At 43.9% G+C, this 18,897-nt stretch overlaps 2 protein-coding genes across 2 annotated transcripts in view; one reads left to right on the top strand and one right to left on the bottom strand.

The window, feature by feature from the left end:
* Positions 1-17,646, bottom strand: part of ak8 (adenylate kinase 8) — a 79,300-nt gene extending 61,654 nt beyond the window's left edge. The window contains exons 1-5 of the mRNA XM_084176478.1: positions 17,414-17,646; positions 16,811-16,915; positions 16,217-16,301; positions 15,515-15,564; positions 3,694-3,804 (exon numbers count right to left, since the gene is read on the bottom strand). Of these exons, the coding sequence (XP_084032604.1) occupies positions 3,694-3,804; positions 15,515-15,564; positions 16,217-16,301; positions 16,811-16,915; positions 17,414-17,488 (426 nt within the window). The 5' untranslated portion in view covers positions 17,489-17,646. The remainder of the gene's footprint in view (positions 1-3,693; positions 3,805-15,514; positions 15,565-16,216; positions 16,302-16,810; positions 16,916-17,413) is intronic.
* Positions 17,647-17,871: 225 nt separating this feature from the next.
* On the top strand, positions 17,872-18,814 carry spaca9 (sperm acrosome associated 9; the record flags this gene model as incomplete). The annotated part of the gene is made up of 3 exons (XM_084176408.1): positions 17,872-18,015; positions 18,091-18,302; positions 18,466-18,814. The coding sequence occupies 3 exons, from the start codon at positions 17,872-17,874 to the stop codon at positions 18,812-18,814; spliced, it is 705 nt and encodes a 234-aa protein (XP_084032534.1).
* Positions 18,815-18,897: the final 83 nt, after the last annotated feature.

Genomic DNA, 18,897 nt, shown 5'->3' with positions numbered 1-18,897 from the left:
GTGTATATCTGAAATCACCTGCTAGACAGACACAAGTCCTCAACCCTCTCCCACTTCCATTACCGGATCATAACTTCAGTATTACTCTAGTAAATATATACACTACCGTTCAAAAGTTTGGGGTCACATAGAAATGTCCTTCTTTTCGAAAGAAAAGCAATTTTTATGTCCATTAAAATAACATAAAATTGATCAGAAATACAGTGTAGACATTGTTAATGTTGTAAATGGCTATTGTAGCTGGAAACGGCTGGTTTTTGATGGAATATCTACATAGGCGTACAGAGGACCATTATCAGCAACCATCAGTATTTGACCCCCTCTCAATCAGGAAGATTTCTGGCTCCCATGTGTCTTTTATACAGGTAACGAGCTGAGATTAGGAGCACACTCTTAAAGGGAGTGCTCCTAATTTCAGCTTGTTACCTGTATAAAAGACACCTGTCCACAGAAGCAATCAATCAATCAGATTCCAAACTCTCCACCATGGCCAAGACCAAAGAGCTCTCCAAGGTTGTCATGGACAAGATTGTAGACCTACACAAGGCTGGAATGGGCTACAAGACCATCGCCAAGCAGCTTGGTGAGAAGGTGACAACAGTTGGTGCGATTATTCGCAAATGGAAGAAACACAAAAGAACTGTCAATCTCCCTCAGCCTGGGGCTACATGCAAGATCTCACCTCGTGGAGTTGCAATGATCATGAGAACGGTGAGGAATCAGCCCAGAACTACACGGGAGGATCTTGTCAATGATCTCAAGGCAGCTGGGACCATAGTCACCAAGAAAACAATTGGTAACACACTACGCCGTGAAGGACTGAAATCCTGCAGCACCCGCAAGGTCCCCCTGCTCAAGAAAGCACATATACAGGCCCGTCTGAAGTTTGCCAATGAACATCTGAATGATTCAGAGGAGAACTGGGTGAAAGTGTTGTGGTCAGATGAGACCAAAATCGAGCTCTTTGGCATCAACTCAACTCGCCGTGTTTGGAGGAGGAGGAATGCTGCCTATGACCCCAAGAACACCATCCCCACCGTCAAACATGGAGGTGGAAACATTATGGTTTGGGGGTGTTTTTCTGCTAAGGGGACAGGACAACTTCACCGCATCAAAGGGACGATGGACGGGGCTATGTACCGTCAAATCTTGGGTGAGAACCTCCTTCCCTCAGCCAGGGCATTGAAAATGGGTCGTAGATGGGTATTCCAGCATGACAATGACCCAAAACACACAGCCAAGGCAACAAAGGAGTGGCTCAAGAAGAAGCACATTAAGGTCCTGGAGTGGCCTAGCCAGTCTCCAGACCTTAATCCCATAGAAAATCTGTGGAGGGAGCTGAAGGTTCGAGTTGCCAAACGTCAGCCTCGAAACCTTAATGACTTGGAGAAGATCTGCAAAGAGGAGTGGGACAAAATCCCTCCTGAGATGTGTGCAAACCTGGTGGCCAACTACAAGAAACGTCTGACCTGTGTGATTGCCAACAAGGGTTTTGCCACCAAGTACTAAGTCATGTTTTGCAGAGGGGTCAAATACTTATTTCCCTCATTAAAATGCAAATCAATTTATAACATTTTTGACATGCGTTTTTCTGGAGTTATTCTGTCTCTCACTGTTCAAATAAACCTACCATTAAAATGATAGACTGATCATTTCTTTGTCAGTGGGCAAACGTACAAAATCAGCAGGGGATCAAATACTTTTTTCCCTCACTGTATCATTTTAAAAGGCTAATTGATCATTAGAAAACCCTTTTGCAATTATGTTAGCACAGCTGAAAACTGTTGTGCTGATTAAAGAAGCAATAAAACTGGCCTTTTGAGACTAGTTGAGTATCTGGAGCATCAGCAATTGTGGGTTCGATTACAGGCTCAAAATGGCCAGAAACAAATAACTTTCTTATGAAACTCGTCAGTCTATTCTTGTTTTGAGAAATTAAGGCTATTCCATGCGAGAAACTGCCAAGAAACTGAAGATCTCGTACAACGCTGTGTACTACTCCCTTCACAGAACAGCGCAAACTGGATCTAACCAGAATAGAAAGAGGAGTGGGAGGCCCCGGTGCACAACTGAGCAAGAGGACAAATAGTGTGTCTAGTTTGAGAAACATACGCCTCACAGGTCCTCAACTTGCAGCTTCATTAAATAGTACCCGCAAAACACCAGTCTCAACGTGAACAGTGAAGAGGCGACTCCGGGATGCTGACCTTCTAGGCAGAGGTGCAAAGAAAAAGCCATATCTCAGACTGGCCAATAAAAAGAAAATATTAAGATGGGCAAAAGAACACAGATACTGGACAGAGGAAGATTGGAAAAAAGTGTTATGGACAGACGAATTGAAGTTTGAGGTGTTCGCATCACAAAGAAGAAGATTTGTGAGACGCAGACCAAATAAAAAGATGCTGGAGGTGTGCTTGATGCCATCTGTCAAGCATGGTGGAGGCAATGTGGGTGCTTTGGTGGTGGTAAAGTGAGAGATTTGTACAGGGTAAAAGGGATCTTGAAGAAGGAAGGCTATCACTCCATTTTGCAACGCCATGCCATACCCTGTGGACAGCGCTTGATTGGAGCCAATTTCCTCCTACAACAGGACAATGACCCAAAGCACAGCTCCAAACTATACAATAACTATTTAGGGTAGAAGCAGTCAGCTGGTATTCTGTCTATAATGGAGTGGCCAGCACAGTCACCGGATCTCAACCCTATTGAGCTGTTGTGGGAGCAGCTTGACCGTATGGTACGTAAGAAGTGCCCATCAAGCCAATCCAACTTGTGGGAGGTGCTTCAGGAAGCATGGGGTGAAATCTCTTCAGATTACCTCAATAAATTGACAACTAGAATGCCAAAGGTCTGCAAGGCTGTAATTGCAGCAAATGGAGGATTCTTTGACGAAAGCAAAGTTTGAAGGACACAATTATTATTTCAATTAAAAATCATTATTTCTAACCTTGTCAATGACTACATTTCCTATTCATTTTGCTATATTTCCTATTCAAACTAATTTCATGTATGTTTTCATGGAAAACAAGGAAATGTCCAAGTGACCCGAAACTTTTGAACGGTAGTGTATATAAAAACAATTAGCAGTTTCACCTCCACGAAAGACATGGAGCTGTATGTATCAAGCGTCTTCGATCATAATGAACAGTATTATATGGACAGGTATGACCTGATCCTAGATCAGCATTCCTACCCTGCGGTGCTTTATGAATACGGGCTCTGATTCAGAAACGCTCCTGTCTTTTATCTTTCTCTCCATCCTGGCTTTTAAATAGAATCACCAAAATAGGCCTTTTAAGGGGCAGTTTTTTGCCGAAGGAAGGACCTTGAAAGACTGGAGGGGGAATGATAATGAAACTAATTATACCACGAGGACCTGCTTTTGCAGGCCCTGTGAATTCTTCCTTCTCGTTCTCTTATCAAACCTATTTTCTGATGTGCTGAGTTATTTGCATCCACGTAAATCGAACAACGTTGCCGGCTACTCTTTTTCTTACCTCTTCAGAAGCACAGGAAAGATATACTTGTCATACTTCGATCCCATATTCCACGTGAAGTAAGATCATGGGACAGTGTTATTTCTATCTAATAATTTTCTATTCCACTTTTTTTTAAGTAAGGAATGATAACTCAGAAATAAGGATACAGTGTCTCTAGTTCTTCACAGACACAATAAAATCCCCTGAACTGTACCTGTTGCTTGGCTTTGTACTGTAGAGCCTTCTTGGTTAGGTCAGTGTCTTCCTTCAGAATGTTGCTGGCTGTAATATGGATCACTTGAGTGTGTTCACACAGCTTCCTGGCCTGTGGGGATAAAAATAAATGGCTTGAAAATAACAGGACAAATAGGGTATCAGTTCATAGAGGCAATTCATATAACTTTGCCACCCATGTTGAATTTACCACCTGTTGAGATAGCTGTGCTCTACTCTCTAGGAAAAACATGGAGCAAATAGGTGTGGTTCGGTGGTTTTTTGAATACACGCTGCTACCGTATGATACACTGAGTAGCATAAATATCCGGACAACCAAACCTGGTACAGATGCAGTCTTTTTTGTGCGCACATCACAGCACGGATTTCGACCCAGGCAAGTGCGGCATGATCTGCTGTGCTGTGACGCATGCAAAACAAATGTAAACCTTGGTGAATACTGTATGTACAGTGGGGAGAACAAGTATTTGATACACTGCCGATTTTGCAGGTTTTCCTACTTACAAAGCATGTAGAGGTCTGTAATTTTTATCATAGGTACACTTCAACTGTGAGAGACTGAATCTAGAAAATCACATTGTATGATTTTTAAATAATTAATTTGCATTTTATTGCATGACATAAGTATTTGGCTCTCACAGACCTGTTAGTTTTTCTTTAAGAAGCCCTCCTGTTCTCCACTCATTACCTGTATTAACTGCACCTGTTTGAACTCGTTACCTGTATAAAAGACACCTGTCCACACACTCAATCAAACAGACTCCAACCTCTCCACAATGGCCAAGACCAGAGAGCTGTGTAAGGACATCAGGGATAAAATTGTAGACCTGCACAAGGCTGGGATGGGCTACAGGACAATAGGCAAGCAGCTTGGTGAGAAGGCAACAACTGTTGGCGCAATTATTAGAAAATGGAAGAAGTTCAAGATGACGGTCAATCACTCTCGGTCTGGGGCTCCATGCAAGATCTCACCTCGTGGGGTATCAATGATCATGAGGAAGGTGAGGGATCAGCCCAGAACTACACGGCAGGACCTGGTCAATGACCTGAAGAGAGCTGGGACCACAGTCTCAAAGAAAACCATTAGTAACACACTACGCCGTCATGGATTAAAATCCTGCAGCGCACGCAAGGTCCCCCTGCTCAAGCCAGCGCATGTCCAGGCCCGTCTGAAGTTTGCCAATGACCATCTGGATGATCCAGAGGAGGAATGGGAGAAGGTCATGTGGTCTGATGAGACAAAAATAGAGCTTTTTGGTCTAAACTCCACTCGCCGTGTTTGGAGGAAGAAGAAGGATGAGTACAACCCCAAGAGCACCATCCCAACCGTGAAGCATGGAGGTGGAAACATCATTCTTTGGGGATGCTTTTCTGCAAAGGGGACAGGACAACTGCACCGTATTGAGGGGAGGATGGATGGGGCCATATATCGCGAGATCTTGGCCAACAACCTCCTTCCCTCAGTAAGAGCATTGAAGATGGGTTGTGGCTGGGTCTTCCAGCATGACAACGACCCGAAACACACAGCCAGGGCAACTAAGGAGTGGCTCCGTAAGAAGCATCTCAAGGTCCTGGAGTGGCCTAGCCTGTCTCCAGACCTGAACCCAATAGAAAATCTTTGGAGGGAGCTGAAAGTCCGTATTGCCCAGCGACAGCCCCGAAACCTGAAGGATCTGGAGAAGGTCTGTATGGAGGAGTGGGCCAAAATCCCTGCTGCAGTGTGTGCAAACCTGGTCAAGACCTACAGGAAATGTATGATCTCTGTAATTGCAAACAAAGGTTTCTGTACCAAATATTAAGTTCTGCTTTTCAGATGTATCAAATACTTATGTCATGCAATAAAATGCAAATGAATTACTTAAAAATCATACAATGTGATTTTCTGGAATTTTTAGATTCAGTCTCTCACAGTTGAAGTGTACCTATGATAAAAATGACAGACCTCTACATGCTTTGTAAGTAGGAAAACCTGCAAAATCGGCAGTGTATCAAATACTTGTTCTCCCCACTGTACATAGGCTAGCCTATAATGTTTAAATGCTTGTTGGGACCATGGGAGGTCTACCAGTGGTGGCACTGTTTCAGGTATTGGGCCATTTCTGCTAGCCTTTATAAGGGAAGTGGAAATAAGCCATTTTGAGAAGTCTCTTGAGCAAAGATGGCGGAAGCAGAAACACTGAGTCGGATGGCGCATTAAAGTCAATGGAAATGAGTGTAAGAATAAAAAAATTGAGCAAACAGGCTTAAGTTGTTAATGAAGATAAACCTCGGTCTAATAATGCCTTGTTCGTTGTTGGAGTACGTTTCATTGGATAAGGATGTGTTTTTGGGAGATCCATTTGCGGTCAAGGAGATGGTGGAGGACGCACTGGGAAAGGTTGAGTCAATCAAAGTGACCAGGGGTGGTATGGTGTTGATTTATTGTATGTCAGAAGAACAAATGCAAAGCGCATTGTGTCTCTGGAAATTATCGGAGTATGAAGTAGAAAGCTTCGATTTTCTGAACAGGGCACCGGTAAAATGTGTCATCTCTGGCGTCGCGGTGGAAATTGAGGCTGAAAATCTAAAGCACAACATACCAGGAGTGGTGGATGCACGTCGATTGAACCGTATGGTGAATGGAACCACCATGTCGAGAGAAATGCCAAGCTCACCGACCAGCCTGCAGCAGGCCCGACCACCGAGGTTGAGGAGCCTAGCATCAAATGCATCCCCCACGCCGCCTGCTGACCAACAAGATCGAAAAGAGCCAGGGCCTAGCACCAACAGCATGAGGGTAACATCACAACAAGCACCTGCACCTCAATTACCCCCGCCACTAGCACCTGACAACCTGTTGAATCTAACCAAAACTGAACCAGTGTAAGCAGAGTTTATTGTGGCTTGCAAAGTGAAATCGCAACCACAGCCAGCAACAACAAATGGACCCACTCAGTGTTCTTCAAACATACAGCGGGCCTTTGTCAGCAATGCCGAATGTGCTGTTGGCAGTGAAATATGATTCAAAATGTTGGAGCATCTACAGCAATGTGCAAATGTGTTCTCCACCCTGAAGAACGTATTCAGTGAAAAACAGACTCTGAACACAGAGCATGATACATCAACAAAAAGCTCAGCTTGTCCAGCTGGCAATTGAGAGGGACCTGACAAGTAAATTTAGCCAGGAAGGAGAATGGAATCAGAAACTTCTCATGAGGCTCACGACAGCATCAAGGAGGCTGCAACTCTTCTAAATGGTAAGCTACAACCTTTATGGCCCTGGCCGCCGTGCCAGAATTATTTATTCATTGGTTTTTCCTCATGTAAGGCTACTGGTTGTTTGGCAAAAAAGTTATGTAATGTATAGTTTAGTCCTTTGCTTTTTACTTCAATGCATCTGTGATTCTTAATGTCATTAGGCTACTTGCTTTTGCGGGTCTAATTGCTATTGATAGATATACAGTTTGGCATTATTTGATGGGTACAGGACAATGACCAATGTAGCCTAATTGGTTGTACTCTGAGGTGAGCCCTGGCACAGCGCTCCTGTTGTCCTGGCTGTCCACTCCGGTGGTGCTGAAATTGGCAGCACATCTAACATTGTCCTTTCAATAAGCTGACTGGCGGTAGCCTTCTGTCCATGGTCCTGAATCGATGGTTATGGTGTGTGCTGTTTTAATGAGTGGTTCTTGGGCTACCAGTCTTCGAGTGCCTTCTCTTCAATAACAGTTGTTGTGTATATGGCTGCATTTCAGATAAGCCAAAATGTTTTTACATTTTGTATGTCGCAGTAGTACCACCAATACCGTGTGTAGCCTACTAAAATAACTAGGCAAACGTTCACTCTGTTATCACTATTTTGCATTTCAGATTAATTGTGTGATAGGCTACTGAAAAAGTGATGCCAATACTATGAAAATGTTTTTGTTGAACCTTTATTTAACTAAGCAAGTAAATTAAGAACACATTCTTATTTACAATGACGGCCTACCAAGAGGCAGAAGGCCAACTGCGGGGCCGGGGGCTGAGATAAAAAATTAAAATGTAGGACAAAACACACATCACGACAAGAGAGACACCACAACACTACATAAAGAGAGACCTAAGACAACAACACAGCATGGCAGCAACACATGACAACAACACGGTAGCAACACAACATGACAGCAGCACAACATGGAATCAGCACAAACACGGTGCAAACATTGTTAGGCACAGACAACAGCACAAAGGACAAAAAGGTAGAGACAACAATACATCACGAGAAGTTGTGTGTGTGTGTGTGTGTGTGTGTGTGTGTGTGTGTGTGTGTGTGTGTGTGTGAAACTCTTCCATACAGAAAATATGGCACAACTGGAGAAGTGGAGGCTTGGTTACGCTCATTGCGTAGTGTCACAAATTCAACAGCAATGTAGCCTATAGTTCTAATTATTCAAGTTCAAGCTATGAAGCATGTAAGAATATTTTAGCCATGGTGCTCATTTTGTGGAGCTGATCTGTGTGTGTTGGTAGGCGCAAATTATGTGTAGGCCTACGGCAGTTATGTATGTCGTAGTGGGGCGCATATCTTTCTTGTGTTCTATAAAACGACGGTTGTTGATGTGTACGGCTACATTTCAGATACATTTTTGTATATTTGAACAGTAGTAGGACCAATCTACCTTGTTTTATTAGGGCTCTAAAGCAATACTCGTTGTGCCACCCATGGATTTAAAATGGCCCCTCAGGCATGTCATCCTGGATCTGGGCCTGGTCAAACTTACAAGAAATCGAAGAAACTTCACATAATTGTTAATGCAGCAAAAAGGTTTTTGGATCTCCAGGACTTTACAGCTGAAACATTATTTTTTTTGATAAAGTTCCAGAGTTTTCACCCCACACAGTAGGTGGCGGCATGCACCTATAATGTATGTTTGCGGACCACCATAATACCATAGAAGAAGAAGAAGAAGAAGAAGAAGAAGAAGAAGTGTTAGGGGTGATTGCGGGAGTACTGATGGCGGTGGATTCATCAGCTTTTATGTTAGGGAGTTTGTGCCAGCGCCGCTTCGGTGCTTTAAGTGCCAGCGCAAGGGACATGTGGCTAGCGTCTGTAAGTGGCAGAGACGTTACGCAAAGTGTGGGGGACCGCATGAATATGGCAAGTGTGGGCTGGAGGCCAAGGCAAGGTGCTGTAACGGTAGCGGGGAACATAGTGCTGCGTTTGGGGGCTGTATAGTACAGAAGCAGGAAGCGGGATGTATAGAGATAAAAGATCCCAAACAAGGTCAAGTATGTTAAAGCAGCACGGAGGGTTCAACGTACAGAACCTGTGAGGAAACTGGTGCAGCAGCCTCCGATGGAAGGGGGAGGTGAGGGAGTAGCACAAACTGGGATTTCCACCAAATGTGACCATCAGTGTGCGGTCACAAAATAATTGTTGGTGGTGAACAGGGTTGACTTCTTGGCGTTCATGTGTAGTGTGATGAATATGAGTGATCAGGTTAAGAACAAGTCTGCACGCATAGATGTGGTGGTACGCGCGGCCAAAGGTTTCCTGGGAATTACAGAAGCAACTGGAGTAAATAGCATGAGCTGTTGACTCAGTCAAGAGCTGATGGGTTGGAACATCCTATTTAGTCTGTTTTTTTGCGGTCCTTCAATGGAACTCTAGAAGCTTAATACCTAATAGGGCAGGAGTTGAAGAAGTTTGTATATGACATGGATGTAGTGCCAGATGTAGTGTGTGTCCAAGAGAAATGGCTCAAACCTCAACTGGAGTTGGTGATTCCGGGATTCAGTTCGGTACGGTGTGATAGAGGGGAGGGGTCGGGTGGGGGTTGTGTTACGTTCGTTAATGAGGGGATGCCGAGTATTGGAGATACAGGAATTGGAATGTGTGGTAATAGAAATATGTCGGAATAGAGGTAACGTTGTAATAGTTAATTTCTATAACCCCTGCAAACCTCATGTTAGCACAGTTAGAAGGGATTGATAGGACGTGTAGGGGTAGGGAGGTAATATGGTGTGGTGATTTTAATGCCCATAATGAACTCTGGGTTAGTACGCATAAAGATAACAATGGGAGTATAGTTTAAGAATTGATGGATAACAGGGGATTAGTGGGTGTTAATGATGGGAGGGGGACGAGAATCAACGTGGCGACGGCTACAGAGTCATGCTTGGACTTGACATTGGTATCTGCAGTGGTGTCAGGGAGGTGTGAATACGAAGTGATAAGAGAAACCAAGGTAGGGAGTGATCGTTTTCTAGATCCGGTGTAAGGTCAATATGGGTGTGTGTATGCAGAGTAGAGGCAATAACATGAGGTGCTTTGAGAAGGCTAACTGGAAGATGTTCAAGTACCTGTGTGAGCGGGCGGGCGGGACAATCGTTATCAACGGAGGGGTCTGTGGATGAGTGCACTGAGGTAGTAGCGTCTGTAATTATATCAGTTGCAGGTGTGACTGTTCCAGTGTGTTCCGGGGGGAGGAAGACGGTGGGTGGTGCCGTGGTGGACAAATGAGTGCGGGAAAGGGGATATAGCAGTACGGGTACTTAAGAATGGCTTGACAGAAAGGAATCTCATGGAGTATCAAAGGAAGAGAGCGATGGAGAGGAGAACGATTAAGACTGAGAAAAGAGAGGCATGGCGGGAATATGAATCCACTATTGGTAGAGGGACCGAAATTGGTGCGGTTTGGAAAATGTTTTAAAAAATGATGGGGAAGGGTAAAACTGCTGGAATTCCACTGTTGGTAAAAGGAAACGTCACAGCTGTACCAAGTAAAGAAAAGGCAAATGTCCTAGGTGGTGCATTTGCAGCGGTTCATAGACGTGATCAGGGTAAGAGGAGACGTAGGGAAAAGTTAAAGGAGCATGGAGATGTCTTAAAGAGAAAAGGGGAATCAGTAGCAGCTATGGATGCAGAGTTTTCTATGTTTGAGATGACAAGGGCGTTGGAGGGCTGCGGGCGGACTGCTCCTGAAGAAGACAGGGTGTGTTAGGTGATGTTTAAGCATGCACCGAACAGTGTGTTGGAAGCAGTGTTAGGGTTGTATAATAAGGTGTGGAGGACTGGGGTGATACCTGCTGGGTGGAAACGTGCGGTGGTGTTGCCGTTTGTAAAACCAGGTAAAGATCCCGCTAGGGTGGGCAGTTATAGGCTTATCGCGCTGACATCCAACATGTGTAAGTTGATGGAAAAGATGATAGTGAGTAGGATGCATTTCTTGGAAGTTAGGGGTTTGATGAGCGTAGCACAGAGTGGGTTCAGGGGAGGGAGGTCTGACATGGATGTCCTGGTGACAGTTAGTACAGAGATAGCCAAGGCAATAGAAGAGGTGGTGAGTGTTGTGCATTTTGACATTGAGAAAGCTTACAATACCATGTGGAGGGAAGGGTTGTTGATCAAGTTGAGAGCATTGGGGGACGTCTGCATAACTGGATCATGGACTTCCTTTTCGATCGAGTCATACGGGTGAGGGTGGGGTCAGAATTATCAATACGGTTTAAAGTGGACAATGATACTCCTCAGGAAAGTGTGGTTAGTCTGGTGTTGTTCCCCCTGATGATTGGTGACATATTTAAGGAGGTGGGATAGGGAGTGGGTGTGGCCTTGTATGCTGATGATGGGACTGTATGGAAGAGAAGTGGGAATGTGAAATCTGTGATGAGGAAGATGCAAGAAGCTGTGGGAGTTGTGGAAGATTTGGTCTCTAACATAGGGGTTTAGGATGTCTGTGGCCAAGTCCTGCTTTATGGTGTTTTCTAGGAGGAAATTTAAAGATGTTAGGGCTGCAAATATACAGTCAGGATATAGGTAGGGTGTCTGACTTTAAGTATTTAGGTATGTTGTTTGATGAGAGTATGAAATTAAATGTAGGAAGGTGCTGAACCTCATGAGGGCAGTGGCAGGATATGATTGGGGGTTGGCTAGACAAACACTGTTGTATATGTACTAAGCATTGATCAGGTTATCTTTGGATTATGGGTGCTTAGTATATGGAACGGCAGCCAAAACGGTACTACAGCACCTGGATAGGATACAGTCAAGGGCCCTGAGATGGTGTGTGGGATCCTTCAGGACGACACCTGTTGAGGCATTGCAGGTGGATAGTGGCGAACTGCCACTGAGGATAAGGCGGGACAAACTGGCATTAGCGTACTGGGCGAGGTTGAAAGGGAGTTAAGGACATCCTGCGATCACGGCAACTGGGGAATGCTGGGAGCGAGGAGGGGGTAAGCAGAGGGCGTACGGGTGGACAATCGGGCAGAACGTTGTAGAATATGGACTGGGGGAGAGAGGGAGAGGGCCGGCAATTGCAATTGCATCTGTAGCTGTTTTCGAAACCAATTGCAGATGTGGACATGATTGAGGGCAGGAGAGAATGGGCTGAGGACGTGAGACGGTGTGTGGAGAGGTGTATAGATGATCGGCTTTATTCGTTTTTAAGGATATATACAGATGGTTCAAAGGATCCAGTCAATGGAAGGGTGGGAGCTGAGGTGTATATCCCAGATTTCAATGTTAGAGTATGTCAGCGGTTAACTGATTGTGTGTCAGTGTATGGCGGCAGAGTTGATGGCCATGATTATAGGTTTGAGATGGTTGGAGGAGGTGAAACCACTGAGTGGTGATCTGCTCTGATTCGGCTGCAGTGGTGAGTAGTGTGAAGACGGGCAGGTCGGATAGGGAGATGATGTGGAGATGATGGTGCTGTTAACGGGATTGGAGAGGATGGGAGGGGTGGTAAGCTTTTGTTGGGTTCCCGCCCATGTGGGTGTGGAGGGTAATGAGAAGGCCAATGTGGTGATTAAGAGTGTGGTGAGGAGAGAGGGGGTAGATTATTCAGGTCCCACTGGGCCGCAGGGAAGTCAAGTCTTTGATCCGGGCAAAAGGGTTCGATCTTTGGCAAAGGGAGTGGGATGCTAGTAGTAAGGGGAGGCAATTTTATCGCATGCATCGATCAGTAAAGGAAGAGGTGGGGAGTAGGGGATGTAGGAGAGAGGAAGTTGTGTGGAGTAGACTAGGGTTTGGGCACACTGGTTTGAATGGCACGTTGTGGATGAGAGGGAGACATGAAACAGGTCTGTGTGATGAGTGTCTAGTGGAGGAAACGGTGGAGCAGGTGTTGATATTTTGTGAATTGTATGACGTAGATAGGGAAAGTATGTGAAAGGGTTAGAGAGGCTGGACGGTGTTGGGGTTTGGGTGGTGAAGTGGAAGGAGGAAAGGGGAGGGAAGTGGTGTCTAGGGCTCTATTTCACTTTCTTAGAGGAACACTAATGAAGAGAATTTAATATAGTTAGGCCGTGACTGGCCTTACACTCTAGTACAGTAGGTGGCGGTGTATGCACCATGAAAGTTGGATGCGATCAGCTAACCCAATCCCAAAGAAGAAGAAGCCATTTTGAGAAGCCATTTTACATGTTAGCATCCTGTGGTGCCATGTGCCAGAATTGTTTGTTGAATGAATGTGTCTTCTTGAAGGTAGGCCTATAATTCTACCACAGGTATACAGTGCATTCGGAAAGTATTCAGACCTCTTGACTTTTTCCACATTTTGTTACGTTACATCCTTATTCTAAAATTGATTAAATCGTTTTTTTTCCTCATCAATCTACACACAATACCCCATAATGACAAAGCAAAAACTGGTTTGGACATTTTTGCAAATATATTAATAACTGAAATATCACATTTACAGTCGTGGTCAAAAGTTTTGAGAATGACACAAGTATTGGTCTTCACAAAGTTTGCTGCTTCAGTGTTATGAAATATTTTTGTCAGATGTTACTATGGTATACTGAAGTATAATTACAAGCATTCCATAAGTGTCAAAGGCTTTTATTGACAATTACATTAAGTTTATGCAAAGAGTCAATATTTGCAGTGTTGACCCTTCTTTTTCAAGACCTCTGCAATCCGCCCTGGCATGCTGTCAATTAACTTCTGGCCCACATCCTGACTGATGGCAGCCCATTCTTGCATTATCAATGCTTGGAGTTTGTCAGAATTTGTGGGTTTTTGTTTGTCCACCCGCCTCTTGAGGATTGACCACAAGTTCTCAATGGGATTAAGGTCTGGACCCAAAATGTAGATGTTTTGTTCCCCGAGCCACTTAGTTATCACTTTTGCCTTATGGCAAGGTGCTCCATCGTGCTGGAAAAGGCATTGGTTGTCACCAAACTGTTCTTGGATGGTTGGGAGAAGTCTCGGAGGATGTGTTAGTACCATTCTTTATTCATGGCTGTGTTCTTAGGCAAAATTGTGAGCCCACTTCATCTTTCCCTAGATCCTGACTAGTCTCCCGGTCCCTGCCGCTGAAAAACATCCCCACAGCATGATGCTGCCACCACCATGCTTCACTGTAGGGATGGTGCCAGGTTTCCTCCAGACGTGACGCTTGACATTCAGGTCAAAGAGTTCAATCTTGGTTTTATCAGACCAGAGAATCTTGTTTCTCATGGTCTGTGAGTCCTTTAGGTGCCTTTTGGAAAACTCCAAGCGGGCTGTCATGTGCCTTCTACTGAGGAGTGGCTTCTGTCTGGCCACTCTACCATAAGGGCCTGATTGGTGGAGTGCTGCAGAGATGATTGTCCTTCTGGAAGGTTCTCCCATCTCCACAGAGAAACTCTGAAGCTCTGTCAGAGTGACCATCGGGTTCTTGGTCATCTCCCTGACCAAGGCCCTTCTCCCTCGATTGCTCAGTTTGGCCGGGCGGCCAGCTCTAGGAAGAGTCTTGGTGGTTCCAAACTTCTTCCATTTAAGAATGATGGAAGCCAATGTGTTCTTGGGGCCCTTCAATGCTGCAGAAATGTTTTGGTACCCTTCCCCAGATCTGTGCCTTGACACAATCCTGTCTCGGAGCTCTATGGACAATTCCTTCGACCTCATGGCTTGGTTTTTGCTCTGACATGCACTGTCAACTGTGGGACCTTATATAGACAGGTGTGTGCCTTTCCAAATCATGTCCAATCAATTGAATGTACCACAGGTGGACTCCAATCAAGTTGTAGAAACAGCTCAAGGATGATCAATGGAAACAGGATACACCTGAGCTCAATTTTGAGTCTCATAGCAAAAGGTCTGAATAGTTATGTAAATAAGGTATTTCTGTTTTTTATTTTTAAGAAATTTGCTAACATTTCTAAAAACCTGTTTTTGCGTTGTCATTATGGGGTATTGTGTGTAGATTGATGAGGGATAAAAAATAAAAAAAAGTTTTTAGAATAAGGCTGTACCGTAACAAAATGTGGAAAAAGGGATGGGGTCTCAATACTTTCCGAATGCACTGTATATATAAGGGTAAAGTACATTTATTATATGAATTTGTCCTTCCCTAGGTGTTAAAATCACAAGCCATATATTGGGACTGGTATATCTGTAAAGAATACTTATTGTCTAAGTGTACTTTCTAAAAAATTTAAATTAAAATTTGCAAGCTTGAATTTTGTCAATGATCAAATGTATTCATGTTTTTTTGTCATGTCATTCTTCTCTTTAGAAGTGAAATGCCAGCCCATTCTTTGCTCTTTGTTTTTAGTACTGAAACAAAGTTGTCATGTAAAAATATTTCCCTGATCAAATATTAGCAGTTTCCCATTGTTCATCAGTGTTACATACATTTGGTAGGCCTGTGTTGGGAACCTTATGTCCTAGCATTTTGGAGCTCCCCTTTTCTCCGGTGTAAACCAAGGGGTGGCGTAGTAGCTACTGTCTTATGACACAACAAATATTTGATCCCAAACAAAATCTATTCCATCGATTTTCATGACATCTCAATTCATCCTAATACTGTAGACTTTAAAAATCAGTTTGAGACCAAACATCTACTCACAATTGTTCTTTTCCCTGATGCAGGTGGACCTAACAACATTACTCTGGGTACTGCAAAAATAAAACAAACATGTATTACGACCACAATTTAGTTTTTCAGTTAACATTATTCAATGAAAAGACATGTGGGATGTGAACGCCATGCGCCTCATAGGCTGCGTTTACACAGGTATCCCAATTCTGATAGTTTTTTCCCACCAATTTGGAATTTTGACCAATCGGATCAGCTCTGAAAAAGAGCTGACGTGAAAAGGTCTGATTTGATTGGTCAAAAGACCAATTAGTGGGTAAAATATCAGAATTGGGCTGCCTATGTAAACACAGCCAGTGGCTGAAACTTCTCCTATAGTGCCACCTAGTGGTAGAGTAACAACACTACACAAATTCAGTTGTATGCACATCAGGGGTGTATTCATTACGGAAACCTTTTAAGAACCAAACGGAAGCAAACGGGTAGGGACCTACCTGAATTTGCCCAATAGAAACTCTAGTTTGTGTTTTCCATTTGGAGTAAACGGTTTGTTGCAAAACGTTTTGCAACAGAATCAGTGTAATATTTACACCCAGGTTTGAGCAAGACAGAGCCATAGGGAACATTTGACACAGTTTTTAAAGTAAATGTATATGAAGCAGAAAATGCTTAGTCACAAACTAGGCATACAATCATGAAATACCTACTGTATGTGGACCAGAAAGCACTTACCCTCAACACTGCCCCTTTTGAGAAGACCGACTAGATACTGGATGGGATCCTCTGGCTTATCAACCATAAGATTCATCACCAATGTCTAAAACAACAAAATCACACTCTACCATTAGAGCATGTTTATTTTTATATTTATTAAAATGTAAACAAGCAATGAAAGGGATGAAAGTAGTAGTGTTCATCACCAGCTCTGTTGAAAAAGGGTAAGATGACAGATCAGTCAGGGAGTTGAAGCAAAAGGAGAGCAGAGGTAGCCTGGGTTCTGACTAGAGGGAGTACAGCTACAAGCAGAAGTGACTTTTTCATAGCAGGTTAGGATCATTAATGTGGCAGGTTAGGAGACTTGGGTTAAGGGTAGGAAAAAGGTTTGGGTTAGCTAAAATGCTCAACTAACCTGCTACATAAAGTCACTTCCGGCTGTAGCTGTACTCCCTCTTGTCAAACCGGTAGCCGGGTTACAGATCTGTTCTGTGTATGGCAGGGAGTTGATATGATAGCACAAACAGATCTGAGACCAGACTAGAGAGGTGGTGGTAACTAGCAGGAATCTTTTGCAATGTTATTTTCAAATGAAATAGTAAATAGGTTTACCTGGACTAAATCAAATATTTCATGCTTCTCTGCATAAATAGCCATTTCAGGTGGAATTCTTAGGGGTTTTGCCGTTTCATCCATTGCAATAAGGTGATTTGCAGTCTGTTTGATGGGGAAAAGGTGGGATATTTTGTAACAAGAAATATAAAATGAATACCAAACAACTTTGCCATGTAATTGCACAATGAAATGGTTTAATGTCTGGATGTCAAACAGTTATTCCATTGAATGTGAGACGAGAGCTGTATTTTGGCCTTCCTGCTATTTTATCCGTTTTTTTCAGGGACCCCCTGAAAAGCACTCTGAGGCCCCCGTTGGTCCTACTTCTAGGCCCTCTGGTTGAGAGATTGACTTATCAAGTTAGCCAAAGTAAACAAGCTGCGTGTTTTTTGCTCTTTGCTAACCAAAATGCTAGCTAACGTTGCTAGCTAACGTTAGCTAACTAGCAAATTCTGACTATTAATAAACATGGTGTTTCATTTGGGTATTTGCCAACACTCATGAACTTGTACACTTATTGTACAATACCTAATGAAATGTGACTAAGTATATAGCTTAGTTTGCGCCTGGCTTTTGGAAAACTGTAGAATATTTTCTTACCTGCTTATCATATGAATCCAAGTCGCTTGCCAAGACGAATTCGCACGTTGCTAAGGAAAACGTTATTGGTGTCATGTTGCCCAGCAACGTCAGAACCTTCGTTGATTGTTGGTTCGACAGAACTCCCCAAGACTACATTCTGAGACCACAGCGCTTCGTTGTCAAACATGAACTATCATTTAGCAAAATTCTGGGCTAACTAACTTTTTATCCATGGAAAAATTATTGATACTGCAAGACTGACTCGCACATAGACCAGCAGGTAAATTCTATTTATTGGGACCTGTCCAGATTAGTCTCGGAAACCCAGATCCTACGTTGGTACAAGGCAACCCGTCTGTCTAGAGACTTTGTCCAGAGCAGCAGAGTATTGTGCTGCAGCTCCATATAGTAAACTTCTTATCCATCTCAAATTGTATTTTCCTGTTGACAAGTGTGCACAACTGGCAAGGGTCACAATGAGTGAGGCAAGGGAGAGGTTGAAGGCCATTGAACACATGCATAAGCTCTTCAAACAACAGCAGTTCATTTTCATAGCAGCCCTAGAGAGGTCACGGGAGCATGCTCATGATAGGACAGAACCAGTGGCATCAGTCATGCAGGTGAGACCATCTCAGCAGTTATTCTCACAATTCCTTTTTTAAAATTAAATAATGAACCTATCCCTTATTGCACAGGTTCAAGGGTACATGGAGCACCACTGCAGTAATGCCACAGATCGGCGCATTTTCACCCTCTTCTTGAAAATTGTGGGGGAGCTGAGGGATTTTCTGAGGCTCCTGGAGGGCGCAAACCAAAGCCCTGGAGGTGGCATCCTAGACACTTACAGGTTGCTTCTCAGCTACAACTGCAACATCAGCAAACTGCAGGCCCAGTTGAGTGATAGCTGGTTTGTCAATGAGTTGTAATGTACATCAAGGACTGCGTTTGACAATAGATATGGTAAATGTTGCAGAATATTAGTTGCATTTTTAAACTAGAGTTGTGAGGGTCATCCACTGTTAGACTATTTTGCCTGTGTTTTCTAACCCAGGTCCTTTCTTTGTCTGCAGTTACCCACATGATGAAGTGAATCGACTGAGCTGTGACGAGGCCAGGAACTACTACAGTGGTGTGGTAAGCCTTATCCCACTAGCACTGGAGCTACTGCAAAGGATGGCCAGTTCCTACACCTACTGCAGCCAGGACAACCCGTCTGCTGGGAATCCTAATGTTGATGTCCTTGAGTCTTCAGCACAGCGAGGTGGGACGGCTGGTGTGGGAGACATGTCTTTCAGCCTGACTGGGCACGCTGCTGGTGGTCATAACACTAGGCAGACCCAGGCTAAGAGAGCAGGCGCGTGGCATGCAAGCAAACCAGCCTGGAGACCTCCGGGCCTCACCGCCAGGATTAGGCATTAGGCCTTTGACCATTTCCTCTATTTTACATAAATCAGCATTGTAAGAAAGTTAGTTTCTCTTGGTTTGACTTGTGATTAACTATT

The sequence above is a fragment of the Coregonus lavaretus genome (genome assembly GCF_964263955.1).
Source record: "Coregonus lavaretus genome assembly, chromosome: 14".
In the NCBI taxonomy this organism is placed as follows: domain Eukaryota; kingdom Metazoa; phylum Chordata; class Actinopteri; order Salmoniformes; family Salmonidae; genus Coregonus; species Coregonus lavaretus.
Note: the sequence above shows the minus strand (reverse complement) of the source record. Positions and strands in the feature narration are given on the sequence as shown.